Genomic DNA, 19,322 nt, shown 5'->3' with positions numbered 1-19,322 from the left:
TTCCATTCAAAGTATCAACCTGGAAGGACTGAGGGGAAGGCTCTTTGCACGTTTACTGCACACTGTTTAGCTGTGTGTGTGTGTGTGTGTGTGTGTGTGTGTGTGTGTGTGTGTGTGTGTGTGTGTGTGTGTGTGTGTGTGTGTGTGTGTGTGTGTGTGTGTGTGTGTGTGTATGCTTGTGTATAGCCTTTGATTTATATTCATTCAATAACGCACCCTGTAAGGACTTATCAGTCATGGTCGTCCATATTACTGCGATTTTACTGCTACTACATTCTCCAAGACAGCGTTTTTTTTTTGTCCTTCTGTAATTCATTTAGTGACCTAATGTTACTGATGACACTGGGCGCGTCCCAAATGGCACCCTATTCCTTACACAGTGGGCCCTGGGCAAAAGTAGTGCACTGCATGGGGAATAGGGTGCCATTTGGGACGCAGACCTTTGGGGGAGTTGAACCTGCTCTAGTTTGGTGGCGTCATTTAAATCAACCGACAGTGTGTGATGATCCCCTGTATACTGACCGATGCAGCAGCCTACTATTCTCATTTGTCATTGCATCTGCTCCCTGTCTCCAACAGATGCTCCTCATTATCAAACAGCTAGCTTATCACGATCATGCTTTCACACAAAACCACTCTTTATGAACCGGCCCTATCCCACCAACAACGTCCGTAATTCTATGATCTCACCCCTTGCCGTAAATCCGTGTACGTTTAGCGCATTTACAAACGGTCTCCTTGTGACATCATGCATTCGTAGAAAGATGAATTTATGCGTAGACCACAAGGTCATTAGCCAATACAATTCCAACTGACATTGTGAGTAGCTATGTACGGCTTATTTGCATGCGGTCCCCACATGCCATCATGTACTGTATGCACAAACACAACCTCTATAAGGTGCTTAGCTATATATTATCAAACAGATTGATGTAAATCAGGTAGCCTAGTGGTTAGAGTGTTGGACCAGTAACCGAAAGGTTGCTAGATCGAATCCCTGAGCTGACGAGGTAAAACTCTGTTATTCTGCCCCTGAACAAGGCAGTTAACCTGCTGTTCCTAGGCCGTCATTGTAAATAAGGTTTTGTTCTTAACTGACTTGCCTAGTTAAATAAAATGAGATATTCATAGTGCAGTGACAATAGTCAGCTAACGGTTTCTGACGGACTGATCGTAAACATTCTCTATATTAAACTACAGTATGTCGCTCATAACTGAACTGAAGCGATAACCTACACTAACAGTGACCCTCAAATTGCAAACACAGTTATAAAAACAAATCAATGTAGCTAATTCGGTTATACATTATTGTCAATCCAAACTCAGTAGAGAATAATTTGATGCAGTCGGTCATTTTCAAAGCAATTCCACAGGCTTCCCCAAGAGATTTCTTCTTGGAAGCCCATTTTTCACTGCGGGAAATCACCCTCTCTCCCTACTTCTGTGGTGAACCTCAACAGCATATTCAAATTAGCATGCATGGTCTCTGATCTACTCTAAGGGCCTTTAGTGGGAGGAGCTGATTACCCCAGAAATGATCTTAAATACACTATGAGAGGGGAGACCCAGAGCCGTACATAGAGATGTAATGGATAATAATGGCTTCTAAACACAGAGCTTTGGCTGTGATAACAATGGATCTCTCTGTATGTGCATTAGTGGGGTTTGATAGATAAATCAGGATTAAAACTGTGATATAAGGCTTCATACAGGATTTTACAAGTGATTCCCAAGGGGCAGGAAGAGACCAAGAATTACACAGAAGACTGAAGGGATAAATAGCTGCCTGTGTACACCGACACAAGCAACATGATATGATGCTGGGCCAAAGCATTGCACCGGAAATGTGGGCACTCATCTTCAGCTTTTGCCATGCACAAAAGGAAGCACTCGCGCACGCACACACACACACACACACACACACACACACACACACACACACACACACACACACACACACACACACACACACACACACACACACACACACACACACACACACACACACACACACACACACACCGCTCGCTATATAGACTTTGTAGAGGGATCATGCTACTGCAGAGAGCTGGCTTCATGGATCGATAGAATCATGTCCGATAGCAATCAAAAATGATAAAGTGGGGGTCAGCGTTTAAGCATAACCCCATTACACCTCTTATAACTCTCCTACAGCACTCTGGGAAATACGACCGTAACTTCAGGAGACCAATTGCCTCACAACACCTAGTAGACCTGCCAATATTCATAGGGGTTATGCCCTTCGACATCTGGTTACACATAGTTCCTGATGGAACATTAAAATTAACCTATATGTAAATTCCAGGGTCAGTATGGTCTATTGGCTGTAGATGGGGCAGGATTTCTTCAGATAGACACAGAGAAAAGCAAACAGTAATGACAGGAACAGTTGGAGAGAGAAAAAATATCCACTTCATATGACAGATTTTCTGCACCCACACACCCACGCTGCAGAGGGACTAATGGCTGGTTACTCGGGCTATCTCGTAGCGAATTCAAATCGTTATCCATTTCTGCAATCCCTTATGGGTTCATCTCTCCTCCATACAACAACAATTTGACTGACGCTACCCTACAACATTTCTTCTCTTTTTACTCCAGTTGCTTGAGATTCAACTAACCTGAAATGGACAGTCATTTAAGTAAAAATCTAAAGTTCAATAAACTGCGAAAATCTAACAAAGGAAGTGCACAGTGGCCATTCAGATGGTTCATCAATTTGCTTTGGTCAATACTGTTTTTCAAGTTCTACCATCACCTGGGTGCAGTCAATACACAGTCATACAGTATGCGCTAGTAATTACCCTAGTTCCCATGGTAACTGATGGCTACGGCTATGACAGTCTCTCCCCTGCCTCCTCCATGCAGTGTTAAGAGTAGAGAGACAACATCCCTTTGGAAGACAAACTGCAAATGTAGCCATCACTGAGGTTCTCACAGAGAGAGAGAACAGCTTATTAACCCAAGATCACTGACTATACACAAAGCAGTATTTACCTACACATGTAGGACCAGCCAGTGTTTTAGAGCCAATTCTGCCATTTCAAAGATATGGAGTCCCCACGGGACTCCATATTATCTTCAAAGAGATTCTTCTATCAAAGGGAAAGAGGAGCATCTCATTTACACATTTCCTACAGGCTACTTCCATTGTCACGGCGCAAAAGTGCCTCCTGTTCCAACGTAAACAACTGTCCCTGGTTTCAGGAAGATCAAAGCCCATGAATGGTTTACTTGGTCGGGTTACAGTGCTTACTAGAATGATCGGAATCACTACAAGACCAGGGTCCGTATGTGTCAGGTGTCTCAAAAGGAGGAGTGCTGATCCAGGTTTAGGTTCTCCGTGTCGACGTAACCTCAATTTATTATGATCTAAAGGGCAAAACAGATCCTCGATCAGCATCCTGAGACGCTTGTACATCCTCCAGGAGGAATATTACATCATCCAAAACTTGTTGTCTTAATTGAACATCACCCAGAACATTCATTATGTAATCAGTGAATAAATTAGTTCATCTCTTTCTTCCATTTTGGCTCTCTGTATTTTCAATTTTGCGCCTTGTTCTTGAGAATGTCATGTGTATGAAAAATTACCACATTTTACACGCTGCTGTTCATTGATTATTGATTGCCATTACCATTAGTATCTATCTATTTATCCTGCTACTGGTCACTAGTACTCCTGTTTACATGTATATATTACCATTAGTATCCTATCTATTTATCCTGCTACTGGTCACTAGTACTCCTGTTTACATGTATATATTACCATTAGTATCCTATCTATTTATCCTGCTACTGGCCACTAGTACTCCTGTTTACATGTATATATTACCATTAGTATCCTATCTATTTATCCTGCTACTGGTCACTAGTACTCCTGTTTACATGTATATATTACCATTAGTATCTATCTATTTATCCTGCTACTGGTCACTAGTACTCCTGTTTACATGTATATGTTACCATTAGTTCCTATCTATTTATCCTGCTTCTGGTCACTAGTACTCCTGTTTACATGTATATGTTACCATTAGTATCTATCTATTTATCCTGCTACTGGTCCACCTATGTACTCCTGTTTACATGTATATATTACCATTAGTATCTATCTATTTATCCTGCTACTGGTCACTAGTACTCCTGTTTACATGTATATGTTACCATTAGTTCCTATCTATTTATCCTGCTACTGGTCACCATTACTCCTGTTTACATGTATATATTACCATTAGTATCTATCTATTTATCCTGCTACTGGTCACTAGTACTCCTGTTTACATGTATATATTACCATTAGTATCTATCTATTTATCCTGCTACTGGTCACTAGTACTCCTGTTTACATGTATATATTACCATTAGTATCTATCTATTTATCCTGCTACTGGTCACCATTACTCCTGTTTACATGTATATATTACCATTAGTATCTATCTATTTATCCTGCTACTGGTCACCATTACTCCTGTTTACATGTATATATTACCATTAGTATATATCTATTTATCCTGCTACTGGTCACTAGTACTCCTGTTTACATGTATATATTACCATTAGTATATATCTATTTATCCTGCTACTGGTCACTAGTACTCCTGTTTACATGTATATATTACCATTAGTATATATCTATTTATCCTGCTACTGGTCACTAGTACTCCTGTTTAAATGTATATATTACCATTAGTATCATATCTATTTATCCTGCTACTGGTCACTAGTACTCCTGTTTACATGTATATATTACCATTAGTATCTATCTATTTATCCTGCTACTGGTCACCAGTACTCCTGTTTACATGTATATATTACCATTAGTATCTATCTATTTATCCTGCTACTGGTCACCATTACTCCTGTTTACATGTATATATTACCATTAGTATCTATCTATTTATCCTGCTACTGGTCACTAGTACTCCTGTTTACATGTATATATTACCATTAGTATCTATCTATTTATCCTGCTACTGGCCACTAGTACTCCTGTTTAAATGTATATATTACCATTAGTATCTATCTATTTATCCTGCTACTGGTCACTAGTACTCCTGTTTACATGTATACAGTCGTATGAAAAAGTTTGGGCACCCCTCTGAGGCTGCATAATAATTTACTCTGTCGACACAGAAAATGATCACAATGGCATGCCATTCATTTTCTAATAAAAGATGAGTACTGGGGTATTGTCCAGACAAAGATTTTTAGTCTAGCAATATTAAGTTGTATGAAATTAAATCAGATGTGAAAAATAGGCTATGCAAAAATTTGGGCACCCTTGTCATTCTGTTGATTTGAATACCTGTAACTACTTAGCACTGATTAATTGGAACACACAATTGGTTTGGTGAGCTCATTAAGCCTTGAACTTCATAGACAAGTGCATCCAATCATGAGAAAAGGTATTTAAGGTGGCCAATTGCAAGTTGTTGTTCTCTTTGACTCTCCTCTGAAGAGTGGCAACATGGGGGCCTCAAAACAACTCTCAAATTACCTGAAAACAAAGATTGTTCAACATTATGGTTTAGAGGAAGGCTACAAAAAGCTATCGCAGAGATGTAAGCTGTCAGTGTCCACTGTGAGGAACATAGTGAGGAAATGGAAGACCAAAGGCACAGTTCTTGTTAAGGCCAGAAGTGGTAGGCCAAGTAAAATATCAGAGAGGCAAAGGCGAAGGATGGTGAGAACGGTCAAAAACAGCCCACAGACTACCTCCAAAGACCTACAACATCATCTTGCTGCAGATGGTGTCACTGTGCATCGTTCAACAATTCAGCGCACTTTGCACAAGGAGAAGCTATATGGGAGAGTGATGCGGAAGAAGCCTTTTCTGCACACACGCCACAAACAGAGTCGCTTGAGGAATGCAAACGCACATTTGGACAAGCCAGCTTCATTTTGGAATAAGGTGCTGTGGACTGATGAAACAAAGATTGAGTTATTTGGTCATAACAAGGGACGTTATGCATGGCGGCAAAAGAACACAGCGTTCCAAGAAAAACACTTGCTACCCACAGTAAAATTTGGAGGGGGTTCCATCATGCTGTGGGGCTGTGTGGCCAGTGCCGGTACTGGGAATCTTGTTAAAGTTGAGGGTCGCATGGATTCCACTCAATATCAGCAGATTCGTGGGAATAATGTTGAAGAATCAGTCACAAAGTTGAAGTTACACCCGGGCTGGATATTTCAACAAGACAACGACCCAAAACACTGCTCAAAATCTACCCGGGCATTTACGCAGAGGAATAAGTACAATGTTCTGGAATGGCCATCCCAGTCCCCAGACCTGAATATCATTGAGAATCTGTGGGATGATTTGAAGCGGGCTGTCCATGCTCGGCAACCATCAAACCTAACTGAACTGGATATGTTTTGGAAGGAGGAATGGTCCAAAATACCTTCATCCAGAATCCACACACTCATTAGAGGCTATAGGAAGTGTCTAGAGGCTGTTATTTTAGCAAAAGAAGGCTCTACTAAATATTGATGTGATTTTTCTATTGGGGTGTCCAAATTTATGCACCTGTCTAATTTTGTTTTGATGCATATTGCACATTTTCTGTTAATCCAATAAACCTCATTTCACTACAGAACTATTACCGTGTCCATCAGTTATTTGATAGATCAAAATGAAATTGCTTATCCAAACACCCAATTATTTATAAATGGAAATCATGGAAATTGTCAGGGGTGCCCAAACTTTTTCATATGACTGTATATTACCATTAGTATCTATCTATCTATTTATTTTGCTATTGGCCACTAGTACTCCTGTTTACATGTATATATTACCATTAGTTCCTATCTATTTATCCTGCTACTGGTCACCATTACTCCTGTTTACATGTATATATTACCATTAGTATCTATCTATTTATCCTGCTACTGGTCACTAGTACTCCTGTTTACATGTATATATTACCATTAGTATCTATCTATTTATCCTGCTACTGGCCACTAGTACTCCTGTTTACATGTATATATTACCATTAGTATATATCTATTTATCCTGCTACTGGTCACTAGTACTCCTGTTTACATGTATATATTACCATTAGTTCCTATCTATTTATCCTGCTACTGGCCACTATAACACTATTACATTGTCAGAGCAACAACCAAGCCATGAGGTCGAAGGAATTGTCCGTAGAGCTCAGAGACAGGATTGTCTCAAGGTACAGATCTGGGTAAGGGTTCCCCAAAATTTCTGCAGCATGGAAGGTTCCCAAGAACACAGTGGCGTCAACCAAGATGGCGTAGCAGCAAGACGTGTTTGTTTTTGTCCCGTGTAAATATTCATATTTTGTAATTTTTCTGTATACATTTCAATCTCTTTTTCCATTTTCAAATTAAATATACCTTCCTGCAACCCACTTCACCCAACGTGGTACGGATCTGCAATTTTTTTTAGACCTTATAACTGGAACCTGCATCAGAAGCTATCCTTCAGAAGCTAGCCAGCTAATTAGCTACTAGCTATTTAGTCATTGTTAGCCACTGCTAGCAGTCTTTACTTTTAGCACAGACACCAGCCGCTTTAGCCCGGATAGCCCGGATAATATCTGCCAGTCTGCATAGCGCGATATCAGCCCTGAGCAGCTTTTTTCCCCCACTGCATCACTGGATTCCTGCCGCATGCTCTGGACCATTACACCGGATCATCGCAGCTAGCTAGCTGCTACCGAGTGGCTATCGTGGCTAACGCCCTTGTCCAGATGCAAGCACCAGTTAGCCTCGAGCTAGGCCCATTCCGCCGGCTAGCAAACGAAGTACACCAACTACAATATCTCTCTTGCCAATTGGCCTGGACCCTTTGTCGACACGGAGCCCCGCCGATCCATCACGACTGGTCTGCTGACGTAAATCGTCTGATGTGCTCTCAACCGGCCTCTGCGTCGTTGAAGTCGGTGAGAGCCCAGCTACTAGCCCTGGCCCGCTACCTCTTTGAGCGCCGTGTCTCCCGCTCGCCTAGCGTAGTGACGACTGCTGAGCAGCTCCCTGTTTCATCCATTGCTGCTTATTGGACCCTATGATCACTCGGCTACACAGCTGATGCCTACTGGACTGTTCATTAACACGGTACTTCATTTTGTTTATCTGTCGGCCCCAGCCTCAAACTCAGGCCCTGTGTGTGGCTAACTGACCCCCCATTCATCGCCATTTACCCGTTGTTGTTGTTGTCTTAGCTGTTTATCCGTTGTTGTCTTAGCCCTCCCAATCAACACCTGTGATTGCCTTATGCCTCCCTCTAATGTCAATATGCCTTGTATACTGTTGTTAAGGGTAGCTCTCATTGCTTTGTTTTACTGCGGAGCCCCTAATCCCACTCTACATGCCTCAGTTAGCTCCCTTCCCCCCCCCCCTCCCCCACACATGCGGCGACTGCACCTAGCTTAATTGGCGCTTCCAGAGATGCATCCTCTCTCATCATCACTCAATGCCTAGGTTTACCTCCACTGTACTCGCACCCTACCATGCCCTCGTCTGTGCATTATGCTCTGAATCTATCCTACCATGCCCAGAAGTCTTCTCCTTTTACTCTCTGTTCCAAACGCACTAGACGACCAGTTCTTATAGCCTTTAGCCGTACCCTTACCCTACTCCTCCTCTGTTCCACTGGTGATGCAGAGGTTAATCCAGGCCCTGTGTGTCCCCAGGCGCTCTCATTTGTTGACTTCTGTAACCGGAAAAGCCTTGGGTTCATGCATGTTAACATCAGAAGCCTCCTCCCTAAGTTTGATTTATTCACTGCTTTAGCACACTCCGCCAACCCTGATGTCCTAGCCGTGTCTGAATCCTGGCTTAGGAAGGCCACCAAACATTCTGAGATTTCCATCCCCATTTACAACATTTTCCATCAAGATAGAACTGCTAAAGGGGGCCAGAGTTGCACTCTACTGTAGAGATAGCCTGCAGAGTTCTGTCCTACTATCCAGGTCTATGCCCAAACAGCTCGAGCTACTACTTTTAAAAATCCATCTCTCCAGAAATAAGTCTCTCACTGTTGCCGCTTGTTATAGACCCCCCTCAGCTCCCAGCTGTGCCCTGGACACCATATGTGAATTGATTGCGCCCAACTATCGTCAGAGTTTGTACTGTTAGGTGACCTAAACTGGGATATGTTTAACACCCCGGCCGTTCTACAATCTAAGCTAGATGCCCTCAATCTCAGACAAATTATCAAGGAACCTTCCAGGTACATCCCCAAATCTGTAAACATGGGCACCCATAGATATCATCCTAACCAATTGGCCCTCTAAATACACCTCTGCTGTTTTCAACCAGGATCTCAGCGATCACTGCCTCATTGCCTGCGTCCATTATGGGTCCGCGGTCAAACAACCACCTCTCATCACTGTCAAACGCTCCCTAAAACACTTCTGCGAGCAGGACATTCTAATCGACCTGGCCCAGGTATCTTGGAAGGATACTGACCTCATCCCGTCAGTAGAGGATGCCTGGTTGTTCTTCAAAAGTGCCTTCCTCACCATCTTAAATAAGCATGCCCTTTCAACATCTTTTTAACTAAGAACAGATATAGCCTTTGGTTCACTCCAAACTTGACTGCCCTTGACCAGCACAAAAACATCCTGTGGTGCACTGCACTAGCTTCGAATAGTCCCCGCGATATGTAACTTTTCAGGGAAGCCAAGAACCAATATACAGTTAGTCAGTTAGGAAAGCAAAGGCTAGATTTTTCAAACAGAAATTTGCATCCTGCAGCACTAATTCCAAAAAGTTTTGGAACACTGTAAAGTCCTTGGAGAATAAGAGCACCTCCTCTCAGCTGCCCACTGCTCTGAGGCTAGGAAACACTGTCACCACCGATAAATCCACGATAATTGAGAATTTCAATAAGCATTTCTCTACGGCTGGCCACGCTTTCCACCTGGCTACCCCAACCCCGGCCAACAGCTCTACACCCCCCGCAGCAACTGGATTGATGGCAACATTCGCGCAAAACTGAAAGCGCGAACCACTGCTTTTAATCAGGGCAAGGCAACTGGAAACATGACCGAATACAAACAGTGTAGCTATTCCCTCCGCAAGGCAATCAAACAAGCTAAGTGTCAGTATAGAGACAAAGTAGAGTCGCAATTCAAAGGCTCAGACACGAGAGGTATGTGGCAGGATCTACAGTCAATCACGGACTACAAAAAGAAAACCAGCCCCGTCGCAGATCACAATGTCTTGCTCCCAGACAAACTAAACAACTTCTTTACTCGCTTTGAGGACAATACAGTGTCACCAACACGGCCCGCTACCAAAACCTGCGGGCTCTCCTTCACTGCAGCCAACCTGAGTAAAACATTTAAACGTGTTAACCCTCGAAGGCTACCGGCCCAGACGGCATCCCTAGCCACAACCTCAGAGCATGCGCAGACCAGCTGGCTGGTGTGTTAACGGACATATTCAATCAATCCTTATCCCAGTCTGCTGTTCCCACATGCTTCAAGAGGGCCACCATTGTTCCTGTTCCCAAGAAAGCTAAGGTAACTGAGCTAAATGACTATCGCCCCGTAGCACTCACTTCCGTCATCATGAAGTGCTTTGAGAGACTAGTCAAGGACCATATCACCTCCACCCTACCTGACACCCTAGACCCACTCCAATTTCCTTACCGCCCCAATTGGTCCACAGACGACGCAATCACACTGCACACTGCCCTAACCCATCTGGACAAGAGGAATACCTATGTAAGAATGCTGTTCATCGACTACAGCTCAGCATTTAACACCATAGTACCCTCCAAACTCGTCATTAAGCTCGAGACCCTGGGTCTCAACCCCGCCCTGTGCAACTGGGTCCTTGAATTCCTGACGGGCCGCCCCCAGGTGGTGAGGGTAGGAAACAACATCTCCACCCTGCTGATCCTCAACACTGGGGCCCCACAAGAGTGCGTTCTCAGACCTCTCCTGTACTCCCAGTTCACCCATGACGCCTCCAACTCAATCATCAAGTTTGCAGACGACACTACAGTGGTAGTGATTGATTACCAACAACGACGAGACGGTCTACATGGAGGAGGTGAGGGCCCTCAGAGTGTGGTGTCAGGAAAATAATCTCACACTCAATGTCAACAAAACAAAGGAGATGATCGTGGACTTCAGGAAACAACAGAGGGAGCAGCCCCTTATACACATCGACGGGACAGTAGTGGAGAAGATGGAAAGTTTTAAGTTCCTTGGCATACACATCACGGACAAACTGATATGGTCCACCCACACAGACAGCGTGGTGAAGAAGGCGCAGAAGCGCCTCTTCAACCTCAGGAGGCTGAAGAAATTTGGCTTGTCACCAAAAACACTCACAAACTTTTACAGATGCACAATCGAGAGCATCCTGTCGGACTGTATCACCGCCTGGTACAGCAACTGCTCCACCCACAACCGTAAGGCTCTCCAGAGGGTAGTGAGGTCTGCACAACGCATCACCGGTGGCAAACTACCTGCCCTCCAGGACAACAACCACCCGAGCCAATGCCTGTTCACCCCGCTATCATCCAGTAGGCGAGGTCAGTACAGGTGCATCAAAGCTGGGTCCGAGAGACTGAAAAACAGCTTCTATCTCAAGACCATCAGACTGTTCAACAGCCATCACTAACACTAACTTTAATAATTACAAATTGGATGTAATAAATGTATCACTAGCCACTTTAAACAATGCCACTTTATATAATGTTTACATACCCTACATTACTCATCCCATATGTATATACTGTACTCTATACCATCTACTGCATCTTGCCTATGCCGTTCAGCTATCGCTCATCCATATATTTTTATGTACATATTCTTATTCATTCCTTTACACTTGTGTGTATAAGGTAGTTGTTGTGAAATTGTTAGATTTTTTTGTTAGATATTACTGCATGGTCGGAACTAGAAGCACAAGCATTTTGCTACACTCGCATCAACATCTGCTAATCATGTGTATGTGACAAATAAAATTTGATTTGATTAATTTGATTTCTCTAATGACTGCCTCACCTGGTTCACTAACTACTTCTCAGATAGAGTTCAGTGTGTTAAATCGGAGGGCCTGTTGTCCAGACCTCTGGCACTCTATGGGGGTGACACAGGGTTCAATTCTCGGGCCGACTCTTTTCTCTGTATATATCAATGATGTCGCTCTTGCTGCGGGTGAATCTTTGATCCACCTCTACACATACAACACCATTCTGTATACATCTGGCCCTTTTTTGGACACTGTGTTAACAAACCTCCAAACGAGCTTCAATGCCATGCAGCACTCCTTCCGTGGCCTCCAACTGATCTTAAATGCTAGTAAAACTAAATGTATGCTCTTCAACCAATCGCTGCCCGCACACGCCCGCCCGCCCGCCTAGCATCACTACTCTGGACTGTTCTGACTTAGAATATGTGGACAACTATAAATACCTAGGTGTCTGGCTAGACTGTAAACTCTCGTTCCAGACTCATATTAAGCATCTCCAATCCCAAATTAAATCTAGAATCGGCTTCCTATTTCACAACAAAGCCTCCTTCACTCATGCTGCCAAACATACCCTCGTAAAACTGAATATCCTGCCTCTCCATGACTTTGGCGATGTCATTTACAAAATAGCTTCCAATACTCTACTCAGCCAACTGGATGCAGTCTATTACAGTGCCATCCGTTTTGTCACCCAAGCCCCATATACTACCCACCATTGCGACCTGTATGCTTTCGTTGGCTGGTCCTCACTACATATTTGTCACCAAACCCACTTTTTTTTTAAATCATTCTTCAATGGAAGAAGTTTGGAACTGTCACGGCCGTCGTAGTGAGTAGACCAAAATGCAGCGGGTACGTTAATGCTCATATTTACTTTATTAGGAACACTACACAAAACAAGAAAATGAAAAAAACTAACGACAGCTAAACAGTATTGCAGGCTAAAATACAGCAGTGCAAATACAACTTCCCACAAAAAACTGGTGGAAAAAGGGCTACCTAAGTATGGCTCCCAATCAGCAACAACGATGTACAGCTGTTCCTGATTGAGAGCCATACCAGGCCAACACAAAGAAATACACAACATAGAAAAAACATAGAAATACAAAAACATAGAACCATACCCAAAAACCTCGATAACACAAAACAACACACCCCTGCCACGCCCTGACCAAACTACAATAACAAATAACCCCTTAGACTGGTCAGGATGTGACAGGAACCACCAAGACCCTTCCTAGACCTGGTCACTTGGCCAAACTGAGCAATCGGGGGACAAGGGCCTTTGTCAGGGAGGTGACCAAGAACACAATGGTCACTCTGACAGAGCTCTAGAGTTCCCCTGTGGAGATGGGAGAACCTTCCAGAAGGACAACCATCTCTGCAGCACTCCACCAATCAGGCCTTTATGGTAGAGTGGCCAGACTGAAGCCACTCCTCAGTAAAAGGGACATGACAGCTCACTTGGAGTTTGCCAAAAGGCACCTAAAGACTCTCAGACCATGAGAAACAAGATTCTCTGGTCTGATGAAACCAAGATTGAACCCTTTGGCCTGAATGCCAAGCATCATGTCTGGAGGAAACCTGGCACCATCCCTACGGTGAAGCATGGTGGTGGCAGCATCATGCTGTGGGGATGTTTTTCAGTGGCAGGGACTGGGAGACTAGTCAGGATCGAGGCAAAGATGAACGGAGCAAAGTACAGAGAGATCCTTGATGCAAAGATGAACGGAGCAAAGTACAGAGAGATCCTTGATGAAAACCTGCTCCAGAGTGCTCCGGACCTCAGACTGGGGGTGAAGGTTCACCTTCCAACAGGACAAGCCTAAGTACACTGCCAAGACAATGCAGGAGTGGCGTCGGGATAAGTCTCTGAATGTCCTTGAGTGGCCCAGCCAGAGCCCGGACTTGATCCCAATCAAACATCTCTGGAGAGACCTGAAAACAGCTGTGCAGAAACGCTCCCGATCGAACCTGACAGAGCTTGAGAGGATCTGCAGAGAAGAACGGAAGAAACTCCCCATCTTTCCCAAATACAGGTGTGCAAAGCTTGTAGCATCATACCCAAAAAGACTTGATGCTATAATCGCTGCAAAAGGTTCTTCAACAAAGTACTGAGTAAAGGGTCGGAATATTTATGTAAATGTGATATGTTTTTTTATTTTTTATAAATTAGCAAAAAAAAATCTAAAAACCTGTTTTTGCTTTGTCATTCTGGGGTATTGTGTGTTTGCAAAACTTTATATCCTACTACCAGTCACTTTTCAGTCCTGTTCACATGTATATCCTAATACCATTCACTTGTTATGTATTAACCCACCTCAACCACTCCAGTACCTCTGCACATTGAATAAAGTACTGGAACTGACCTGTATATCCTTGCATTCTCTTGTTTATTTATCTCACATCGTAGTTATTATTTAAATTATTTTTGTTATCTATATTATTATTATTATTATTAACAGTGCATTCTCAAGGTAAGAATTTCACTGTACTGTTTTACACCTGTTGTATCCTGCGCACATGGCAAATTAAGTGGCTTCTCACCTGAAATGCCAGTCCCAGATAGGGGAGCAGCCCAGAGATCATTATTTCTGATAGAGAAGCGAACAGCTGCTGTGCACATGCTGCGCCACTTTCCAGGATACACACAACACATGCAAAGTTGTAAGAAGTTGAGCCCAGGCAGGTGTATTCAAAGACAAGCCACAGATGCAGGGGGTGTTAAAGGTGTGTGCGGGGTGGGGGGTGTAGAGGTATGTGTGTGTGTGCGTGCGTGCGCGTGCGTTCGTGAGAGAGAGCTTGAGAGAGAAAGAGTAAGAGAGAGAGAGAGAGAGAGATAGAGAGCGAGAGAGAGCGAGAAAGAGAGAGAGCTGGGAGAGAGAGAGAGAAAAAAACCTTATTCAAGGTTTCAAAGACCTCTCTGATGAGAACAAACTACCCGTCCTGTTGGGGGAGGACGCAGAGAGCACTGCGTTGGCAGCGCACTTCATTGCTGCCTGCCATAAGATGAGTTACAGTGTCTGTCAGACCAACCAACCTGCACATGTCCTCTATGCCATTGTTCAATGTATGGTTATTTTGACCCTTGATTATCATTGTTGCTGTTGTCCTGTTGACAATAGATTATTATTATTTTAATGATGCTAATATTGTAAATCTCCAAAGTAAGCTTTGGCAATATGTACATTGTTACTTCAGGTCAATAAAGCAAGTTGAATTGAATTGAATTGAATTGAGAGAGAGAGAGCGAGAGAGATGCTGAACATACTGTACTTTTCACTTTCCAATGCCACATACCAATACAGTTATCACAACTGACGAACAAGATCAAGGGGAGAATGACTCACAAATGTTAATTGAGTTAGAGTAAAAACACACATACAAACACAAGACAACTGACAAAAGAGTGCAGAGCAGAGTACCGCTCTGCATCCTTAATGTAGACCATATGTTTTCAGCACTAGTCTGATGGACAGCGGCCGGTATCTGACGTGATATTGTCCGAATACAAACATTGTGAAACATAGTTAGGCACACAATAACTCGAATTGTAGGACATTATTGTATGATTTTGAATAAAAGTTTACGCAGTTCGTGAATCCCAGGAGAAACATATTCAAGTACTATATGAAAGTGAGCAAAGCAAAAAGCACAATTGTGTGAGTCCCAATGTTTACAGTATTGGGGGGGTGGGGGTGTTCACTCACCATGTTGACTTCGGATACCATGTCTATGCTCGCCACATCTATACTCATGCCAACTGCAACAGGGGCCCCTGTAATGCAAATGCAATGGTATCATTTACAATGACAGTGAATTCCAAAAATGGCTGCAATAGGAGCCCAAGATGAGCGAATCTGCATAGTAAACATGGACACGCTGCAACATGTTTGCCCCACTTTTGAAAACGTACCTCCAAAGTCTGGTCGAAGACGAATATCATATCCCTTTAGTAGTTTGTCCACCGTCTCTTTCACAAACGACATGTTCCCTGGTTCATTCACGCTGAAATAACAACAAAAGGATTGTGTTTACTACAAAATTGCACGTTCGTTTTTCCCGTCACACTTTTACTAGAGGAATCACTCACCTTTGTGCGCAACAAACGACAGCTACAATCACTGGTGCTGAAAGAACACTAAATAATTGTCCACTCAGAAAAGCCCACATTCCTTACTGTTTAGGTGAAAAAAAGTGCAACGCAAAAAACGGTACAATATGTTTACAAATCAGATTATTCCATTGGCAAATTCTCGTGGAGGAAGTCGTTGGCTTTTCAGACCCTTCAGATCTGTTCGGTTTGACATCCCTCGTACTTCGGATTTCTCTCCTCTCTCTCTATGCAACTGGGAGACATGAAAGAACTGTACTCCTCACTGAAATGTATATAGGCTACTGGCAAAGACGCCACCGGTGGAGGCAGTAAAGGTAATGGCTTGGATTGGAGCCACTCCACTCCAGATAGTCATCTAATTGACTATAAACCTGAATATGTTCTAATCCCTATAATATTTCACATAATGGGCCAAATAGATGTAGGCCTAGACTGAATTGCTATACCTGATGCAAAGTGTCATAAGGGGTCTATCTCCCTTCCCCCAAGTCCCATTCAATAATCAAAATCGACCACTCGAGCCCGTGGGGACTATCAGTCTATCTGACTGACGTACTTACCTGGTATCATAGATTGCAAACAACTTCTTGTTTCCATCGACTGCATTCCTGGGGGGGGGAATAAAACAAGAGGAAATATGACTCAGTACAACACTTTGGTTTACACCTGCACAGTCACACATGGTGATTGTGATTTATATATACGGTGATAACTCACACCTGGTAACATACAACACAGTGTAAAGTATGTAATTGAGTCAATTTTGTTTTAGGCGTAGCTATAGTAGGTATGCAGTGGATTAATTGATTTTGGACCATGTGATGTTCTTATAATAGGACACACTTGGCATACTCTCTTTCCCAAACACTGGGAGTGCTTTATATGATAAGCGTTGTACTTTAGGAATGAGTATTTTCCATGCACAAGTTAATTTCAGCACCACCCGATGGAATTACGGTAGGGTCAAAACAGCGCTATAGGGACGGAGCTGTACAGTTCAAACATGGGGCTGAAACGCCTTAGCACCACTTAAATAACTCAAAAATACCTAACAATTTACAAGACAGTGCAACATGTCTACTTGGTGCAAATAATTCACGCATTATAGATATGTCAAACTGAACTGTCAACTATTGATTGTAATGAATACCGTGCTACAGTAGAGTGAAATATGATTAGTCAGCATAATGTTCTGTCAAAAAAATATGGAGTTAGAGTACCCTCTTATGGCAATTGGTATAACGACTTTGTTTGATGTAGGCTAACTGTAAAAAATTAAAATTAAAAGTTTTTTTTTTTCAGTAAGATTGTGTAATCACACCTTTTGATAGACATCGATTTATTGCGATCCTTCTTTTAATGTTTGAGTGCGTTCATTCTCGATTTCCTCTGGTCATTACCGTTATAATTCTCAAAGATGGACCTTAGGCTGGTGAGTCATCGTGGCATAATAGGCCGGATCGAAATCATAGGCAGTACTCTGGAGGCAGCAGTACCATGTGCATTAAAGCTATAATAAGCGGTAATTTTCTTCTCAACAAAGCTGACGCATTTCCCACTGAATGAGAGAAAAGGCTAAGTAAACAGAGAGGACCAAAATTGAACATGTAGGTGAATAGGTATACCGTTTTTATTGGGTCCTTGGGATAAAGCCTTATTTTTTTTCTCTTCTGGATGGATCAACCCCACTGCCCCTCATTCATTAAATTGATTTCGACTAGACAGCTTATTAGCTTGCGGGAGAGGATGACGTTTTAACTAACCACAGCAATGTGCATAGGCTAGAGTAGCCTAAAGTGGCAAGTAAGATAACAGGGGAAAGTTAAGTGACGCTTGGAGTTCCTGGAGGATCGTTTTCACTGTCGCACCTATGATAACGCACCGGTTAGCAAATCGTTGCAGGGTGTGCATGTGAGCGGCAACTGGAGATGAGTGTGTTTTCTGATTTAGATGGGTTGCCGGGCCGCTAGTCCGCTCTGAGAGGACAAATGACTTGAGACCAAGGGTATGTAACACGAAAAAACGTTGTTGTCACAACCAAAAGATGAGGGCTCGGCATTAAAACCTCTCATCTCCAAAAGGCGGGAAGGAGGTGGCGGCACAAGACGCAAACATCTGCTTGATATGAGTAGGAAGTCAGTCAAGCAGATCAGGAGAGAACAATACACGGTCGAGACTGCCTGCGGTGGCAAAAATAAACGGAGAATATCTATATCCCTCTGAAGGAGCAGCAGCATATCCTTCACTTTCATTGCTGCGGGTTTTGTGTCGTTTTCTAACCTGGATTTAAATCAAGATGATGGCTCTTTCTACAGGTAATTGATTTTCAACCCTCTTTTATGCATGAGGATGGCATCAGAAGCACCCTCACCCTCCTTCCCTCTTTGTTAGGGGGGTATGAGTGGGGTGGGTGTTGGGGGGGGGGGGGGGGGGGGGGGGGGGACACTGGGGAAAGGGAACAGCGAGGGTACATCATTAGCCTACATTGAAAACCTATTTCACTGCCTGCGAATTCATACGCAGTGAGGATCACCAATACAATGCCACTGCGAACACGAACAGTTGCAGCAAAATGGGGAGATGTTATAATACTGCTGCAACAAGGTGTTTAGCGTTGGGTAAAATGAATGCACACAAGGACGTCGGCCAGGAATGTAGAAAGACATGATTGGTACATTCCCAGTTTCAAACAGTTATTGTATCAAGGTTAGCCTACTGATTACTCTTGTAGGTCCATTATAGGGCTGCTAGTTGGAAGTGTGTGTGTGTGGTCAGGTGTGTGTGTTGGGGGAGGGTGGGGTACAGTATAACACCAAAGTACCTACAGTATCATTAGTGTGCTATAGTGTTAGTAGTACTGTAGTAATACTTGTCTGGTAGGAGTATAGTGTAGAAGGAGAAGTAGGAGTGGAAGTATGATGACGATACATACTACTGAAAGTACTGATCGTGGATTATATGTTGTTATTCCAGACATAGAGGACAGAACTCCCAGCTTTTCTACGATGAAACACGTGTGGATCTCTGTCTTGCTGGTGTGTATTACATGTCACGTGGGGTAAGTGAAACGTTTACCATCCAATCTGACTACACACTGCATTACGTCTTCACGTGAACAGTAGATATACTGTACATATCCAACTCTGATGTGCTTTATTTACATCAACACTACCCTTGTCGAGCAGTCTCCATGTTACAGTATGTGGAACTAACCAGCCTGATT

General features: G+C 43.2%; 2 protein-coding genes across 5 annotated transcripts in view; one reads left to right on the top strand and one right to left on the bottom strand.

The window, feature by feature from the left end:
• The window catches only part of LOC106575272 (gamma-aminobutyric acid receptor subunit beta-3), a 65,454-nt gene that overhangs the window by 15,940 nt on the left and 30,192 nt on the right, over nt 1-19,322 (bottom strand). For 2 of the 4 annotated variants that reach the window (XM_014151693.3, XM_014151694.3), the window contains exons 2-4: nt 16,660-16,707; nt 15,899-15,990; nt 15,693-15,760 (exon numbers count right to left, since the gene is read on the bottom strand). In XM_014151693.3, coding sequence (XP_014007168.1) covers nt 15,693-15,760; nt 15,899-15,990; nt 16,660-16,707 — 208 coding nt within the window. Of the gene's footprint in view, nt 1-15,692; nt 15,761-15,898; nt 15,991-16,075; nt 16,585-16,659; nt 16,708-19,322 lie in introns of those variants that run through there. The other 2 variants (XM_014151695.3, XM_014151696.3) reach the window with 2 other exon arrangements.
• The window catches only part of LOC106575273 (gamma-aminobutyric acid receptor subunit alpha-5), a 35,529-nt gene continuing 33,797 nt past the window's right edge, over nt 17,591-19,322 (top strand). The window contains exons 1-2 of the mRNA XM_014151698.3: nt 17,591-18,414; nt 19,073-19,157. Coding sequence (XP_014007173.3) covers nt 18,396-18,414; nt 19,073-19,157 — 104 coding nt within the window. The 5' untranslated portion in view covers nt 17,591-18,395. The remainder of the gene's footprint in view (nt 18,415-19,072; nt 19,158-19,322) is intronic.

The sequence above is a fragment of the Salmo salar genome, chromosome 17 (assembly GCF_965601325.2).
Source record: "Salmo salar chromosome 17, fSalSal1, whole genome shotgun sequence".
NCBI lineage: Eukaryota > Metazoa > Chordata > Actinopteri > Salmoniformes > Salmonidae > Salmo > Salmo salar.
This window is presented reverse-complemented; position numbering and strand designations above follow the sequence as displayed.